The sequence below is a fragment of the Vigna unguiculata genome, chromosome 2 (assembly GCF_004118075.2).
Source record: "Vigna unguiculata cultivar IT97K-499-35 chromosome 2, ASM411807v1, whole genome shotgun sequence".
Classification (NCBI taxonomy): Eukaryota; Viridiplantae; Streptophyta; class Magnoliopsida; order Fabales; family Fabaceae; genus Vigna; species Vigna unguiculata.
In genome coordinates, this window is record NC_040280.1 from 32413977 (window position 1) to 32432605 (window position 18629).

Genomic DNA, 18629 nt, shown 5'->3' on the forward strand with positions numbered 1-18629 from the left:
ATAAATACCCATAATTTATAATAATTTTATAAATATATGGCCGACCATATTAAATTTATAATAACTAAATGGTAAAACTAATATAGTATCAAATAAATAATAAATAAATTACACACATCAGTTTTATTATAGTATTTTCATAAAAATCAGGAAGAATTTATTAAGTCTTTTGAATCTATGATAACTCAATTGTAAAAAGAATATTAGTATAAAATAATAAGAAATACAGTATATTGAAATATATCTTACATACAGAGAAAAAAAAAAACCCTTATATATTGGTTCTCTGATCTTGAGATTCCAAACATAAATTCAACTGCAAATTCAACACATATTTAGGAGAAAATGTAAATGTACAATCTTTGCATAGATCCAAGGACAACACATCTTTAGGTCATTAAAAAATTTCATGTGGAATTACATTACACAATTTAATGTAGTCTGTTTGGTTGTTTGTGGGTATACAAACTTTCTGATAGTAAAAGATCTTTACACACCTCAAAAAAATCAAACAATTTTCAGACTTTCTTTTCATTTGCTTGTTATCATCCAAGCATTTTGTCAGTAGTTAAAAACAGAAAAAAGCAAAATAAATATATAGAGCGCAACCATGATATCTTCTTCTGCATGCCAGAAGAAAAACTCTTCCAATATCTCAAAGAAATTCCAAGAACCAAGCTTCTCCAACTGCAATGTCATTGGTCTCAGTCTCAAATCTGCGTGCATGTTGGTATAAAATGCATAAAGATGAAACAAACCACCAATCTTCACCTCATTCAATGAGTCAGACTGCAGTGAAGATGCAGCCATGGACTAAAATTTTCAACTTTTGTTTTCTTATTGTTGCCTACTTGACCGGCCAGCTTCAGAATCTTTGAAAGATGTGTTACCATATGATCTCCAAACCCCTTTCCGGTGTCTCCTATTCTCAGTTTGATCCATGGTGTTATTTCTAGTCATGCTATTTCCTTGGGGTTTCTTTTGAGAATTTCTTGTTTCTTCTTCAGAATCAAACTGTGATCGCTGCAAAAAGGGAATAATGAAGAAATAAATACTCTTCAAAAGTTTGTAGAGTTACACCAGTCAGATGAAAATGCAGAAAATACCTTGGCAGGATCTGAGAGGACTGCATATGCCTCTCCAATTATTTTGAAAAGTCTATCAGCATCTTTGCATACTTCTTCAACAATATCCTTCCATATCTGATCATCTCCACTGTCGCTTTTGGCCAAAGATTGGACAGCCTACATGGTACTTAAATAGTTAAAATGATTTCTAATGTATATGAGGAATTAACAAAGAGAAGAGACTAATCAAACAACCTTGTCTGGGTGATGTCTAAGTGCGGCTTTGTGATAGGCCTTCTTGATTTCAGATGACGAAACAGGTTGCTCAACTCCTCTGCCATCACAATCTGAATCAGCAGATGCCTTAAATGATTGATAATATCAAGATAAATTTGCAACAGACAAGGCTCTCTAATGACAGCATGTTATTTCTGTCACACATTAAACATTACTTCCACTGATGACAAATTCTAACATAAAACTTGTTTAGTTTATCAACCTAGACATTGAGTTTATGAAGATCTGATTCTCTGATGTTCTGGCAATTATGAAGAAAGATTTCCCTACATATACAAAAATGCTGGCACTTCTGTTCTCACAAACAGATGATTGAATCAACAAAAGAGAATGGAGCTATACTGATTAGAGACACTAAGTAATGGTAAAGAAGTATAATTATTAGTAGAAGAGCTTACAAAATGATGTACACATCAAGTTGTATCCCCTTTTTGGCTTCCTCCTCTATTTCGGAAAGCCAAATTTGGTTATGTTTCAAATCATTGGTATATTTGACAGATCTATCAGATATGCCATGCTGATTGCTATTATCCCCATTATCTTTCATGAGAAGAGAGATAACTCTCCTTATATCACTCGCTGCTTGGTCATAATCTCTGATCATCTCATATAAAGTTGCACGCCTGGAAAGTGCCTGGAACAGTATATATATAGATACATTATCCTCAAATCGTTTTAACAAATGTGAAGATGAAGTACTAATCCAAACAAGTTATTTAGTATCCTGTAAAAAACTAGTATTTGAAAAATGCTAAAAGTGAAATGTTACAGCAATTGAGCCAGATTGAGGAAGCTTTAACTTTTGAAAAGCAAATGTGCCACTTATATAACCAATGAGAAAGCAATATCATAACAAGTGACAACTTTTCATTTTTGTTAGGAGATAACCCTATGTAGTTTAATCCTGTATATGTCAATTTATCTCTCCTTGTGATATCATTCTCTGATCTAAAAAAAATTAGTTTCACTTGAAGAGAGAAAACCTTCAAGTATCTTCCATCAAGAGCTATGGCCAGATTGCAATCTGCTATGGCATCAGTAATTTGACCTAATGCTTTATATGCAGCTGCACGGTTACCAAAGCAGACAGCTGTAAATGAGCGAGACTCCACATTACTTGATAAAGCAGCTGTATAATGTTCGACAGCTTCCTCATGTTTTCCTGTCTGAAATGCTTCATTCCCTGCAGTCTACATTTGAATACATTTTGCATTAGTCCTACCATAAGAAATTTTCATGCTACAGTAAAACGACAAAAACAAATCAACTACAGAGAACGAGTGCTTTGAAGATAACAAATTTAGCATTGTAGCTTATAAATGACTTCTTGTGTGTCCTTTGACAAAAGGGAAAAGTTGTATCAGACAAGAATAGAGATGCAAAAAGTTCTGTTATTACTTCCCTGACACTTATGAGTTGTGACACAGTTCCATGTTAACCAAACAAGATGATGGTATACAAAAATCATGTAAGAGATATCACGAAATGCAGAATAAGCTAACCTTATGATGCAAGAGCTCACGTACAGTTACAGCTAGTGGCATTAGGGACTCTAAAACCTTGCTTCCACTCCTGCAGGGACATTATCAAAGCTGATATCCATATTAAAAATAGGTATCACCATCAAAATATGTCCATCTTTTTATTCCTTTTCAATGTACTTTTGAGGATCGACCGTAGAAAGGTGAATGGATCAGTTTTCAATGTTAATAATACTTACTTGTTCATGGCTGATACCTTGTCCTCTTGTTCCTCCAACAAAGAAAGACCCTCTTCAAGTTTTCCTAGGTGAAAGTAGGATTTGAGCATCATTGAGCACCTCCAGAACCTGAAATAGAAGCCTTTTGAAAGCTGTGCACTGTCCAGATCTGTCACTATGCAATCAGCATCCAAAGGATATGAATTCTTCTCGGCAGAACCAAAGGTTTCATCACACAGCTGAATCACTTCCTCATATCTACATAGCTGACAGTTAAAGCAAAAGTTATCCAACACAGGCTCAACTGCACAAACAGCTTAACGCTGACTTTGACAGTTTTAGTAAAGTGCCAGCATATTATAAGACAGAAATGCAGACCATAAAAAGAGCCTCTGCTTTCATTTCAAGCAATTTTTCAAAGTACGAACTTATCGCCAATGCCTCATTTATATGTTCCAAAGCTTTTTCTGCATCAACAGCTGTTCTTCTTTGCATAAGTTCTTCAGAATGATTGATTAATTCCGACACTTTCTGCCATCAGTTAAAGGTTGTTATCAGTTCAGGAAGAGAGAGGTGAAAAAGAAAAGCTAATGATCAATGCCATCCATTTTCGAAATAACTGTAAACTGTCAAACCTGCGTCTTTTGCAAGAGATCAGAGGCTTCCACGACAATTTTTTTATCTACACCAACATCAGTGTCTGACTGCATGCACATCTTGGAATACTCTGACGCATCTCCAACTTCTCCCAAAGCAAGGAAACAACTTAAAAATGATGAAAAGAAACGAATTGAGGGATACATCATCTATTTTAATTACTAAATATTGAGCATTTTAGTTGACAAATGCAATGTGCTTAAACACGCCACCAACATGCTTTATCCTACAGCAAACCAGCATAATACAATTTTCACAATATCAGAGATACATATAGACTAAATAGAACATTTAACCAAAAGTCCTTTTGAAATTTTATGAAACTTTCCACCACAGCCAGAACATCTCCAACATAAGATTATAAAAATTAAAACAATGTAATGGCTGGAATGCAAGAACTAGGTATCAATATCGATATGCATATTACTTATTTAGAAATATTACCATTTTGTATCTTTTTGATTATGTTTTCCTACATTCAAAACTTGGGTTTGTTTTCCTCTCTCTAGTTGCATTTTTCTGTTTCTCTACTTTTACAATGCCTGTTCATATCTAATAATTTCCTTTGACACACTATTAATTTTCACATTGTAAAACCCTAGTTGATGCCTACTTCAATTTACCCTATAATAATGAATACAACATCATAAATCATTAATCCGGAGACTCTGCTCAGCAGGCAAACAGACACCAATCACCTATTGCCTGTAAATCACCATTACCATCCATCAACCATACCCCCATTGAAGCTTCAATCCAACTGTTTTCTACCCAAGATTCACTCAAGAAAACACTACTTTTAAATGTTATATCGATATGCCTTAGCCTAAATAATTAATTACATACAACTTAAATCCCTATCCACAAAGATTTGAATCAAAATGGGACCTTACTTTGCAGCTCTAAGTTGCACCCTGAGGAAATTTGGATCAATTTCAGCAGCCAGCATACAATCTTCTATCGCATCTCTCATCCTACCAAGAGACATGCGTGTGGCAGCACGGTTGCTATAGCATAGCATCAACGCCCGGCGACATTTCTGAGATGCTTCATTAGAAGCACAGTTAACTCCTTGTGTGTAACAATCCTCAGCCCCAGACAAATTCCCATTTTTATAGGCTTGGTTTCCTCTGTTACAAAGCATATCCAGTATCGTGAGTATGCTATCAAAATGAAAGTAACTACTTAAACTTTTTGTTTGCTTGCATCATGCAAGTCCCATTTTCCTGAGTGTCCACTTTCCCTATAAATCCATTATGTAATGTCTATCTGATACAAATATTTTAAAACTAAGAACATATCATATAACCAAGTGATAACAAGCAAACTAAAAATATATGTACAAACTAACCTGAGTCGCCACTTTTCACAGGCCTCTTCATCTGCAATGGTTGAAGCAGAAATGGTAGCAAGTACCTCCTTTATCCCTTGCTCCTTATTCACCTCTGAACCCCTTGTTTTATAATGAGGAGAAGATGCTTTAGTTTTCTGACCTTGCTCGGGTGTGAAAGGAGAGGGAGTTCCAGAAAATGGTGAGCCAGTCACCGATGATAATGAAATAGGAGAGGAGCTGTAAGAATCAAGATAACTTTGGCCAGCTTTTGCCCAATTCATCTTTTTGGGAGGACGTTTCTGGCTAGGTGATTGCACTTCAGCAGAAAACGTGAAACCAATCCCACTCGTATTTCTTGAACCTGAATCACAATCAAGAAGGACCGAGCCATCACCATTGTTTGTTATACCCTCTTCATCATTCGCAGACTTCAAGCTTTCACTTTCAATCTTATCATTCGGATCATCATCACCACAATTACTATCCAAATCTTTACACTCTGAAACATCCTCCTTTGTCTCTGTTTCTGTACCTACAGCTTCACTTTCATTCTTATTCAACAACTGATGAATGCGTGTGTTGTTGCCAATCCTATCCAAACCAAGACCAGATGATTCTCGGGATGTCACATAGCTTTTTGGTGACATGCCCATCTTTGTCTTCCAAAGAAAGTCATGTCCCTGGAGAGGGGTGGAAAACTTCTGTTTTGCTCTACTTTTATTCATCCTAGGGGTGCCACTTTGTTCCTTCTTTGCACTGAATTTGAATTTATCATTAGCATCACCAAAGAGATTAGTCTTGATTGGCGGTGCCCTAAACTCAGGTAACGATGACCCTGAAAAAGAATTGCGTTGTTTGGATGTGAACACAAATCCATAATCTCTTTGGTCTTTGCTCTCTTCAATTTTCAAGTTGGCGATACCCTCCGAAGCCAAGTTCGGTTCTTTTTCCATTTCAAAAACCGCCTTTGGGGATCACAATTAAAGTTTCATTTCCAAATTTGAAACGATTGAAATGTGGCGAAGCGAATCGGTTCCATGGCGCGTGAATCTGCGGAGAGGTTACCGGGGCCACACCGGGCGGGTCATCGGAGCTCCGGCGAGGGTAAAATCGGAGGCACAATTAACTGTGCTCATTCCCTTTGATCAGAGTTTTGATGGCAATCATTCACAACAAAGAACAAACGAAAACTGCTATTAGGATTTTTTGCCAACCATAACAATGAAGATGAAAAGACAAAAAGTACAATTTTTTTGAACAGACAGGGTATGTTCCGATGTTATTCAATCATAAAATCATTGTTAGTAGTATATTAATAGTAAAAATATAATGATAATTATCTAAGAACCGTTAACCTAAAAATAAGCACTTTCTGTCTGAAATCTATGTGTAATGAGATGTGAATTCAAAAATAAAATGCAACGGAATTTGAAAATTATTACTAAAACAGTGTAATAACTTAATACCAGTTGGTGATAAATATATATCTGCAAAAACGGGTTTATAGTTAACAAGACTTTTTTTATTATATGATGATGATATATTTTTAATAATAACGTACATAGTTTAGACTAATAATTAATATAAATATGATTTTTAGTCACTTCTTTTATTATATATGGGTTTAGTAATCGTTTTCTTTAACACAATACAAAAGGTTTTAATCTTCCAAAAAAATGTGAAAAAATATTTAAAAATGAATAAAATAATTTATGTATAATTTTTAAATATTTCTTTGAAGAAAAAAAACACCTCATCGTGTAAACTTGACTAGAAAAAAATAGTTATAAGGTATTATTTTTTAATAAAACTAAAAATAAAAAATTATTTAAAACATTGAATGATAATTAAATATATCTTACTATTTTCACAGAGGAAAAAAGTTTTAAAAACTAAACCTTGAAAAATAACTTAATTAAAAAAATATGCTCAAAATCCAAACAAAGTTTAACTATGAGAGGAATTCTTAAACTCCTTTCTGTACTTGTCAGATTATTTTTTTATTACCGGAAAATGTTAACCGATATCCTAAAAGTATATAATGAATAACAGTTGATTTTATTATTTTTAAATTGAAAATTAAAATAATTGATTCTATTAATTAATTATATTATAAATTTATATAATAAAATTTATGAATACAAAAATATTTTTTAAATTAATAATTATTAAATCAAAATCTATTTAATATTTCAGTTAATAATGATTTTTTTAAAATTTAATATATATTAATTATATTTAATCAGTCTTTTTAGGATATTAATTATTAAAACTCTTTATTATTAATTAAAAAATCATTATAATTATTAACTGAGGTGATTGGTTGCAGCATTTTAGTTAAAGTTTAATTATAAATTTTGAGATTGATAAGTTTTAAATTTAAACAAATGTCTTCATAATTTTGTTTAAAATAAATACAATAAACATATGTACAAAGAGAAGTTGTCCATATGTATATAATTGTGTCAGGTTTAAAAAAGAGTGATGAATATATATATATATATATATGAATCTAAGTTTCACATTGACTATAAATAAGAAAGTAAAACATTATATAAAAATAAAGACTCATAAACTCATTATTTTAAGGTTTTTTGTTAAAAGTGGTATCAATGTTTTATATAGTTGGGCTCAGGTCTTATTTATGTTTGTTCTTCCCTAATGATATTCCTTCTTAAAAACCTAACATATATATATATATATATATATATATAATTATTTTTACATAAATTATTATTTAAGACATAAAAACATTCTTTATAGAAAAAAAAATTGAATTGCAAAAAGTATTAGAAATAGTTTTTGTAATGTATGATATGATGCACTTTAACGAAGTGTGGAGGGGCAAAGAGAGGTTGGTGGAAAAAAGGGTACTTCTATCTTCTTTTTCTAACTTTCATTATATTATCACGTGTTTGTCTCCTTTTTAGGCTGCTTTTTAGTTTTGGCTTCACACTTTTTTTCACTTTTCATCATACTTTTCTCATCAATTTTATTTAATTTTCATGTCATTAAGCATTTCAATATTATCACACCAACAAATATAATTCACATGGACCCATTTTCATCATCATATCATATAATAATAATAATACACATCAATTTTTAGGTCTTATGTCACTCACTCACAATTGGAAAACACCAAATCAAATTTTAAACTTGCCTCAAAATATAATTGCTCAATCAATAATTCGGATATCACATTTTTTTAGATTTAGTCATTTTAATTTTTTACATGTGTGTGTGTGTTTTTTTTTTCATGGTAAATAAGTATTTTAGTTTTAAAAAATTATTAAATTTAAATATGTAGTTATTTAAAAATTAAAATTGTTCTCATATGAAAAATATTCATAATATATAAGTGGGATGCAAATTTTATCTCATAAGTCAGTTTTGTAAAATTGAGTTAAACTTAAAATTCAATTTTATTAAAAATATTAAGACAATTATTTTAAAAGTAAAATTGGTAAGATAATTGTTTTAATTAAAAAATATTACCACTTAAAGAATAAATTAAACAAAATTATGTACATGAAAATAAAAATTTCGCTTTATAAATAAATATTTTATCGTGAAAATATGAATTGACATTATATACTTGGTTTTTCCTTTGAAACTATTTTTTAATGCAATGTTTCATCCGATTTTAGAGTTAAGATAGTTTTAAACACAAAACACACTCAACTAGAATCATTTCAATTCAGTAACAATTATCTATCATTGCAGCTTTATTTTTAACATTGATGATTTGACCCTTAAGTGACTGTTTAAGCTTGACATAAAAGTAATTAAATATAATTAGGTTAGGTAAAGATAAAGATCCCACTTGCAATTTCACTATCTATATTAATATGTGAATAAAAATCCTGAATTAATTAATCTACAATTAACCTTTTTGTTCATCTGGAGTGAATTTGATAAATCAATTTTCTGTAAATAAATCTTGCTGTGTTCAAATTTTATCTATTTCATATAATTTTTCTTTTTTAGAAAATTTTAAGTGATCATATAATAAAAGTAATGTGTACACAAATTAGGGAAATATTTATTGGGCCATGATATCAAACACTTTCACATTTATTGGGCCCTACATATGATAAAAGCCTTGGTCAAACATTGAGAGGCTCAAAGTTCAAAACTGAATAGAGTTATAAATCCTAATACAAAAGGAGGATTAATTTTTTTGTAAATGATTGAATTAATTTTACTATTTTTTTATCAATTTTCATTTATTTTATATCTGATCAGATCAATCGAACTTTACAACTCTAAATATTTTTCTATTTATTACTCAAATTTACTCTACAAAAATTCAATTCTTATTTTTACTTGATAATTTATTTTTTCAAAACACACCACTAAAAAATGTCATTAGAATTTTTTTCAAATTATTTTACACGAAAAATACTTTGACAAATAATATTATTGACCATAATCAACTTGACTCGTCAACTCGTCACACTCATTGAATTGATTAAAATTTTATATTTTCAAATATAAGTCAATTTGGACTTAGTTTAATTAATTTATGGATTAAGAATATTTAAATCAAATTAAAAATAGTTAACTCATAATTCATGAACAATAATTATTTACTAATTATTTTTATCCAACCAAGTTTCAAAATTTTTGACTCATCAAATTTGTTATAAGTAATAATTAATTGTTATCTTCTTTTTTTTTTTACTTTTTATTAGAAAATACATAAAGAAAAAAAAAGGTTTTGTTTTCGAGTAAATAAACAGTAACAAAAAATAGAGATAAAGTTGAAACTCTTTAATGAGGCCAAATTAGAGATAAGAAAAACATATATCCTAATGAATAAAAGATACAAATGATATGCTTAAAAATACGTGATGGAATGTAGTTAAAAATATGATTAAATATATTTTCCTTCTCTAATTTTGGTAAAAAAAATTGATTTTAGTCCGGACAAATTTATCACATAACAAAAATCAAATAAATAATATGAACCCTAAAACTATTTTTTACCAAAACATTAAAAATAACAGTTTAAATAAAAATCTAACATTATTATCTTTTGATTGAGTGATAACACATCACTTATATTTTCTCTTAATATTTTATCCCTTTTATGATGTGACTTCCAAAGGAATCAAGATCAAAGTGATCACTGGGAGTAAGATTTTTAGAAGTGAGTTTCCATGGAGTGATTTCTCTTTTCTTTTCTGCACTGCACCAGAGAGAGAAAAAAAAATTGAAAATAATGATGATTAGGGCAATTAGCAGTAAAATAAAATTGAACCCATGAAAGGGTTGCAGAAGCTTTTAGAAAAGCTGCAATGCAAGGCTAAAACAAAATGAGCACTGCGTAGAAACTACCATAATTTAAGGGTATGCGAGGACAAAGAGGCTCTGCCATCCATAAAACTGAAAGACTGAGAAACAAACATTTCAATGAGTTTGATGGTGAAAGGAGTGTAATGCTCTCTGTACAATATTTTGTTCAATGTCAGTCACCACCATGTGACAGCACAGGTGAACCCTTCTCTTTCTTATCCCCACCTCACATGTGGGTCTTCCACTACCAATACCAGACAAATCCTATTTCTTTCCATTTCCAACTTCTCTCTTTCTTTCTTTAATACTTTCCTTAACTCATCTACAATGAACCGGGACTATATCATATTCCAACTCTATCTAAAGGTTAACTAACTCAACTATCTTCAGTACTATCTCATCAGTTTGATACTAAACTGAACGGTATCTTATCAGTTTACGGTATATAACAGTTTACAGTATATAAGTGAATGCAATCCTTATCTGATCTTATTTTAGAAATCGATTTTATAGAATTAAGTTAGACTTGAAGTTCATTTTTTACCAGATTCGAACTTTTGTAATTTGATAGGTGCAAATGGGTATAGTATAGTCAACAAAAGGACATGTTTTAAATATTGCATTATGCAAGGCAAACAAAACCAACAATGGTCCCTTATGGTGAGTGGTATTAAAGAAGTGAAAGCGACTAGAAGGAGCAGGTGTTAAATCTTGTACATGATGTAGCTTGAGAGCATTAATGGTAAGTGATAGGCAATAGTGAAAACTAATTGGGGGCTACAGGGAGCAAGCACTCTTCCCAAACCGGGAAAAAAAAGAAGAGTGGTAGAAGCAGTAGAAAATAGGAACTAAATGGTAGACCAAGTTTTATACATTAAGCTAAAGTAAAACAACAGTACTTTGTTCTGCCTGAGTCTGGTGAAACATACACATCTATAGATAATTTATGTGGAGAGGAATGGGAGTACAACAGAAAAAGGAAAGGAAGGAAGAAAAGAAAAACTAGTCTTATAAACTAATATGTCTGTCCAAGTATGCAACATGTATCGCCTGCTGTTAGTAGTATGTATTTGATCATGGTGGTGATCTCATTTGATTCTTCTCTAGAGGATCTAATCTTCTGATCTAGGTGTATTTGGCTATACATCTAGAAGATTCTTCTATAAGCTTCTATAAATCTGCAAACAAACAAACAGAATCCTTATCAGACCATAAGAAAAATCATGAGATGATGTTTACTTGTAAAGAGCAAACCATTTTTCCAAGGACAGGAGAAGGAAACCAGAAACTTACCCTAATAAAAATTATCTCCAGCTGGCCATTTCTATTCTTATTACCTACAATTCGAAATCTTGAAGAACAAAAAAGAAGACAACTTTGTCAGAACAGAACAATTCTGTCCACATTATTATGCAGGAAACTGACATTATTCAGAGAGCAACTAGCAGCAGTACCTTGAATTGTAAAGAAAACTAACGAGAAGCCAAGTCGCTAGACGAGGTTGCTGGTTCTAGCTTGTCATAAGAAGATGAGGTAGATGAAAAAGCAGCACTGTGGTTCACCTCTGCCAATGTAGAGAAGTCAGCATGATAATCTCCAGCTGCTTTTGTTGGTGAAGCAAAGAGACTGTCAGGGAGAGCCTGCTCCACACTTCTCAAAGGCCAATAGAGGATCATGAAAGAACACAATATCAAAATTTGAAATGAAATGCACATACCCTCAAGCAGAAAAGATTTAAAAATGAGGAAATGATGCTAAAAATGCTGCACCACAATCAATAGAGATAAGATCTAAAACAAAGTATGCTCATACTTATTGCTAAGATCCACGTTTTTGGTATTTCCACTATCCTTTATATTCGCGCTCTCAGAATCATCTAGCTCAACTTCTTTCTGCAACTGCTGCTGCTCAGATGCAACACCTAAAGAATTGGTAGAAGTGAAGCTGCCACCATAGCCTGTCATTAAAACAACAAAGATGTAAACTTTCTATAACCTTGTTCACTAGAATGTGTCATTGGCTACCATCAATTGATTAACCTGCAATATCTCCTTTAATGCTATCAGGAGAGAGACCTGCATCATTAGTGTGACCATGAAGTTGATGGGGCAAGACCAGAGGATTGCCAACAGAAAGACTGCGTTGGTGATGGTGAATAGGATTGTTCTTGAAGTCGGGTAGCTGTAGGTTCTTCAGCCTTCTTTCTTGAAGTTCAAGGACTTGCTGCAATTCAGCCTGCTCTTCAATTCTTCTTCTCAATAAGATATCATGTGGGTTATACAACATCCTTGACCCTGCATAAAAACAAAGTTGGCAATAATATAAAATGAAAGGAGCATGAGAGATTTAAGGTGTAACTTACAAAATCCACATATAAGGCAAGAATTGTCCAAGCCTGATATAAGAACTATATATATCAAGTTGATGTAGAATGTCAAAACACCCTCACCAAACATCTAGAACAGAGACAAATGTGAGTGATCCAATAACAACACCCGATCCCACCTAAGAATAGACATCTAAAGCATAAAATACAGGTAACTCAATGAAAGATCTACAAACACTCTTAGAACATCTTAATATTCGGGCGGCCTAGGGTACAACTATATCCGACAAACTGGTTTGTAAGGTAATGATTACCCAAGCATTGTGAGGATTACATTGGCCGCATATCAGTTTATAATTGATGTGGGATCTTAACACATCCAAATAACTAGGACTGAACATCCAGAACATGTACAAATAATAGGATGATAGCCTTTATATAATGTTAGAATTTAGACAGCAATACCCAATCAATCCTACAAAACTAACTTGGAAGGTGAAAATGGTCTAAGCCTTAAAAGTGCGACATTGTAGGATTTCAACAATGTCAATAGGAGAAATTTGATTACCAAGATGGAAATCATATGGTTCTTTAGAGCCAAATCCAGAAGGGCTCAAACACGGTGAAAGATCTCCTCTCTCTAATTGCTGTTGTTGATGTTGTCTCCTGCATAAATTAGTCAAAACAGTATAAGTTTAAGAATAGTGAGATATACACAGAGTAAAAACATGATGCCTACTTACTTGTCAGGGACTTTTCCCTTCTCCTTGTAGGGCTTGACAAGTACACGTGAATCACAGATGAAATGAGGATTCCCTTTGGATAATATGAGTCTCACTGTCTCCGGATAGACAAAAGTAACAAACCCAAACATCCGCTTCTGCTGATAGGGAATTCTCACATCTTGAACAGGTCCGAATTTGCTACAAAGGAACAAAAGTAGCCACTCAATGAACTCCCTCTATTTGGATCCCAATGTATGTGTGCATCAAAATGTACAGAAACAATAAGAACTTGCACATGCACAGCCACTACTGTGTTATATGTAATTGCAAATATTAACTCATTACGCAAAAGTAATGACAATCCAATCATTACTAAGAAGTTAGTCCACACCATTACAAAGACACTTAATCTAAAATAATAATAGCACAAAATATCACTACTTTTAAACTGCAAACTTCTCCACCCAGTTTCAAACCCTATACTCTACACATGCCTACATTTATCTTACTCAACCATTTATCAATTAACATATCTTTCACATAAAAAAAAATCTAAATTAAATCCTAAGTTTTCTTAAACAAACACTGTCATTCGGCATGCAAAAGATTATAATAAAGCAACGGTATAACTTTACATCAGACATCAAACTTTAAATCAATGTCAAGTCTAAGAAAACCACTTCTCAAGCTTTCTTTCAAACACAATATGATACATTACAATGTAACAGATTATGACAGATATTTCATACAATGAAACTAAAGTTTAAATTTAATTGTAAAAGCATGTATACCAACCAAAGATGTAAATTTATAGTTTGAACAACACATACTAATTATTAATTAGTATATTCGAGATTGTTTTATTTAAATATGGATTGAAGATTGATGTAGATTATTTCCTTTGACAAACCGATGGTCATTTTTAAGCTGAAAAACTGCACAACTATGTTGATCGAGACATGCATGCACATCATTCGGTACTGATCATGACTTGTGATAAGTGATCAATCACTATTAAGCTGTGAACTTCCGTATTCGCCAAAGCTTCCTAACAAGAGAAACTGAGCCATTTTATCTTTAAGGGAAAACACATTGAAGTGATACCTGAAAATATGGGATTAACCCAGTCTCCTCATGGGAGACACATCATGGTCTGGAAAGTTTATCGCCTATAAAAGACAAACTCTAAATGTTACACATACAACATATGACTTGAAACTGATATTCTAAATTCAGTAACATCATGACCAATGATTACTGAGTCTAAATGCAACAGACCCTTAATCCCCTGCCACACACAAATCAATAAAGGATTGCGAGTTAAATCAGTATCAGAGGCAACCAAAATCCATCTCCTTTGGAGCTTCCAACAAACAGAAAAACATAAGGAACTCAACCAAAAATATTTGAGACGTGCACACAACAAAAATGGTCGAAAACCTGGATTAGTTAATAGCAACAATGGAGACCGGACACATTACACGTCTGCAGTACAATGAATGTTTCACAACTTGACACTTTTCGGTGCCACCGCATTTGTGCACATGTTATGGCATATTCTACCTGAAGTACTCCGAGACATCTTCATCTTTGAAAGTACTTTCCGCAGGAAACGTCAAGTAAATCTGTCGCGAGGCCGAGTTGGGTTTGTCCCCAGAAATTGCGGCTAAAAAGTCGCTCCTTTCAGGCCTATCCCAGCCAAAGTTGGAGAATTCTTCCCCCATCATGAATGCTGCTGCTGCCCTGAAAAGCAAAACGAGAATGTTCAACAGTTAAACATCACTTTACAGCGAGAAAGGAAAAACAAAAATAAACACAATCTCTTCGAAACTGTGCTACACCTTTGAGACTCCTGCATCAAAAACTCATAATACTTCTCACGTGCGGTTGCAGAAGGTCCAGACCCCAGTCTCTGAAGCTGCGGAACCTTGAACCTGGAAAAATCTTCACGCTGCTGTTCCATCCCCTCAAGCTTACTCGGAGAGCCAACAGTGGCATCCAGTGAATCAGTGAAAGCAGCATGAAGAAACTTGCAATTGGTGCCATTTTTACAAAACCCTCTAGCAAAGTAGAGGCAGGGCTTGTACCCAAGTCCAGGGGCAGCTTCTTCACACCCAAAACCAACATCACTCGCCGAGTAACTCCTCCGGTGCAAATGTGAGTCCCCGGAGTGCCAATTGTGAGCCCCGACACCCAATTCAAGGCGTGGATCGACCAAATCTTCGTTCTTGGAGGAGTCATTGAGGAAGGGGAAGTACTCATTCACCTGCTGCTCGTCAACAAAATCACAATCACCGTTGACACGCGGTGAGAGTGCTCGGATGTTGTCGTAAGAGAGTAAAGGAGTGGACTTTGGACTAATGGGGTTGTTGTTTGGGAAGTTCCAAGCGTGAGAGTGAGAGGAAGGTGAAGATGGGTTTCTGGCGAAGTCAAAACCGTTGGTGGGTCCTGCTCTGGAAAACGGGTTGGTGGAGGAAGCAGTGAGTCTTGCTATGGGGTTAAGAGGGGAAGGAGGAAGAGAAGGAGAAGACGGAGTTGAGAGTGCGAGACCCATGTGGGTCTTCACCCTCAGAATGAGAGTGTGGAGCACAGGGTCAGGGCTACATGCCACACGAATGAGTTCAGACTCTTCAAGGTTCATCAGAAGATAACCCATGATTTTTGAAGCATTCTCAGGATCAAAATTTTTAATCTTGGAAAGAACCACATTTGTGGCTTCGCACGAACCCATCACTAACCAAACCTTCAAAGGTAGTCAACAAGAAATGAAATGGCGGAACTGTGGTGAAGACTGCGGAAAAAGAAGAAGAAGAAGAAAAGAAGAAGAAAGAACAGAAGAAGATGATGTTTTTGTTGTCTGTTACCACATACCTTAGCAGTAGCAGTAGGTTTTGGAGTCTAAGCATACGTTGAACAAACAACAGACTCACTCTCTCACTCACTCACTCTCTCTCTCTCTCTCTCTGTAATCTCTCTCCTATCTTCGGAGGGTGAGAGCGGTAGATTTCTCAGATCCACAACAGGAATGGATGGATAATCGTCAACAACATAAGTTACAATATGCCTCCGGGTTTTCTTAAAAAAACAAAAAACAAAACAACTTTTTCATTTTTTTTTCTAACATCGGAGAAATGTTCCTAGTAAAAACACCCCATTTTATCGAATGTTCTGCAGAAGTGGAAATATATATATACATATACATACATATATCTATATATATATATGTATAGTATTACATTAATTTAAAATGTATATATGTGCAGAATGAGAAAGGAGAGAAATTTATCAAGATTGTGAATTTGATATGGTTGTTTAAACTGGAAAAATAGTAATCGGTTTATCCATTTCCAAGAAAGTATTTTGAAAAAAATAAATGAATAGTTGTTTCTGAAACAAATAATTCCAAACAGAAATATTTTAAATTTTAAACTTGTTGGGATTTAAACTTGTTGGGACTTAAAAACAGTAAAAAAAAAAAATCTTATTATATGAGAAAATAACCAATTGATATTAGTTTAAATATTGGAATACAGAACGTTATGATTGGGCAGAAGAAAAAAAAATGCGACCTTTTTTCCTTTTGAAATAAATAGATCCGATGATTGAAATTGTGTAGTTATGAGTTAGTCAGAATTTAAAAAGTTGTTTTAAGCTACAACCTATCAACCGTGTAATATAGCTAAACACGCTATCGTACTAAAAAATGTTAACTCATTATAACACCTTTTTTTCTTTTGTTTTTTTAGGTGCATTAAGTTTTTTATTTTCTTTTATTTATAGAGGGTGGAATAATGGCCCACTTTTTGCTACTGTGTGTAATTTTTTTTTTCTTAATGTTATCAATGACTATTCGTCAAAAAAAAATCAATGATTGTAGGGTAATTGCTTGCATTTAAGACAAATGTTAGTTTCTATGCACAAATTAATTAAAAGTGATTGATTAGCAACATTTCATCAGAAAATATACATTGAAATTAGTAATGGTATTAGTTTTATCATTATTATTTAAATTAATAGTAGTTCACTGTATATAAACTGAATTCTCTCGATATAACATTAAAAAGATGAACTGAAATCAAATTTAGGCTAAACTATAAGTCATGTTTAATTAAATTTGTTGATTTGAATAAATGCAAGAGAAGTAAAACAAAAAACAAAAATCCGTGATTAGTGAGAAATTAGTCAGTTTGAGGATTTTTTTTTTTTTATGTAGATTAATTGGAGAAGCCCAAAACAGTGCGGGGTGATGTGATTCTTCCTAATCACAACAGGGTTATCCATAAACAATGGAGTTAATATTTGGAGTCTTTACCTCCTCTCTCAACTACTCCTTAAACTAATGAAATTATACAATTATACTTTAGAACATTACATATAAATTTAATATCTTCTTAAATATTAAAAATAGTCTTCAAACTAATCCCCTTGACATTAGTAAAATTATAAAAAAAAAAATTGATAAATATTTGTTATTTTAAGAACTTACTTAACTTAAATAGTTGGGTTAAATATATTTTTAGTCCTTGAATTTTGACCAAAAATTAAAATTTGTCTTCAGTCGAAATTTTGATAAATTTTGATTCCTAAACTTTAAAAATAAATAAATATAGTCATTTTGATCAAATTACGTTAACCTTTTTTAACTAATATGTTTGAAATCTACATTTTCTATAAAGTTATATTAAGAGTTCAGTTAATATATTATATTTTTCAATAAAAACTGGTTTACTGATTTACTAAATTGTTTCCACCAAGAATCAAATTTGTATACAATTTTATTTTAGTTTATAAAAAAAATATCGTTCGGATTTTTCCCACAAAAATACTCACTGAAAATTTCATTCGGATATATATTAAATATCCTTGAAAAATATTGCATTGTTTATCCTCATTGCAATGTTAGAAAAGAAAAGAAAAGAAAAAGATCGACATGAATAATCCAGAAGAAACATTCCAACTGGTTATTTTTATCTAGGAGGGAAAATCATTTTCCCAACTCTTCACTTTTTTATTTAGCTGAATAATGTTTCTCCTCACCTAAATCAATTAAAAACGAAGAAAAATGGTTTAACAAAAATTAGAGTAATATTTATGGAGAGTTGTAACATTTGGTACTAGAATTTTTTACGGAATAATTTGTATTATCAGTTGACTAGAAAATGAATAAGATTGTTTTGTGAGACGTGGATAAGCATCGTCTTTAAGAATTTATTTGTAGTATATC

The 18629-nt window shown here is 32.5% G+C and overlaps 2 protein-coding genes across 5 annotated transcripts; both read right to left on the reverse strand.

The window, feature by feature from the left end:
* Positions 1-394: 394 nt before the first annotated feature.
* On the reverse strand, positions 395-6337 carry LOC114174071 (dnaJ homolog subfamily C member 7-like). Of its 2 annotated transcripts, XM_028058815.1 has the most exons (11): positions 5072-6335; positions 4614-4850; positions 3699-3828; positions 3442-3594; positions 3085-3329; positions 2867-2936; positions 2348-2554; positions 1763-1998; positions 1323-1401; positions 1107-1244; positions 395-1023 (listed from the first exon to the last, which is right to left on the reverse strand). In XM_028058815.1, the coding sequence occupies exons 1-11, from the start codon at positions 6004-6006 to the stop codon at positions 838-840; spliced, it is 2616 nt and encodes an 871-aa protein (XP_027914616.1). In that variant the 5' UTR covers positions 6007-6335; the 3' UTR covers positions 395-837. The 2 variants fall into 2 exon arrangements, with proteins under 2 accessions (XP_027914616.1, XP_027914617.1); XM_028058816.1 differs by lacking the exons at positions 395-1023; positions 1107-1244 and having other exon boundaries at positions 1370-1414; positions 5072-6337.
* Positions 6338-11196: 4859 nt separating this feature from the next.
* LOC114174072 (zinc finger CCCH domain-containing protein 55-like) lies at positions 11197-16538 on the reverse strand. 3 transcript variants are annotated; one of them, XM_028058818.1, is made up of 10 exons: positions 16277-16538; positions 15247-16148; positions 14969-15148; positions 13424-13603; positions 13249-13346; positions 12394-12648; positions 12167-12311; positions 11809-12004; positions 11648-11705; positions 11197-11532 (listed from the first exon to the last, which is right to left on the reverse strand). In XM_028058818.1, exons 2-8 carry the CDS (start codon positions 16134-16136, stop codon positions 11827-11829), a joined length of 1926 nt encoding a protein of 641 aa, XP_027914619.1. In that variant the 5' UTR covers positions 16137-16148; positions 16277-16538; the 3' UTR covers positions 11197-11532; positions 11648-11705; positions 11809-11826. The 3 variants fall into 3 exon arrangements, with proteins under 3 accessions (XP_027914619.1, XP_027914621.1, XP_027914618.1); XM_028058820.1 differs by having other exon boundaries at positions 12430-12648; positions 15247-16506; XM_028058817.1 differs by having other exon boundaries at positions 15247-16499.
* Between the last annotated feature and the right edge of the window lie 2091 nt (positions 16539-18629).

What these genes read in the sequence shown, in the direction of transcription:
- LOC114174071 (XM_028058815.1), bottom strand. Translation starts at nt 6,006, where the DNA reads ATGGAAAAAGAACCGAACTTGGCTTCGGAGGGTATCGCCAACTTGAAA. An exon ending in ATCTCTTGCAAAAGACGCAG is followed by an intron (nt 3,595 to 3,698) that starts GTTTGACAGTTT and finishes AACTGATGGCAG; the next exon opens with AAAGTGTCGGAATTAATCAA. An exon ending in TTGATGGAAGATACTTGAAG is followed by an intron (nt 1,999 to 2,347) that starts GTTTTCTCTCTT and finishes ATACTGTTCCAG; the next exon opens with GCACTTTCCAGGCGTGCAAC.
- LOC114174072 (XM_028058818.1), bottom strand. Translation starts at nt 16,136, where the DNA reads ATGGGTTCGTGCGAAGCCACAAATGTGGTTCTTTCCAAGATTAAAAAT. An exon ending in ACCATATGATTTCCATCTTG is followed by an intron (nt 12,649 to 13,248) that starts GTAATCAAATTT and finishes GTTTTTATGCAG; the next exon opens with GGTCAAGGATGTTGTATAAC. An exon ending in AACGTGGATCTTAGCAATAA is followed by an intron (nt 12,005 to 12,166) that starts GTATGAGCATAC and finishes GCCTTTGAGAAG; the next exon opens with TGTGGAGCAGGCTCTCCCTG.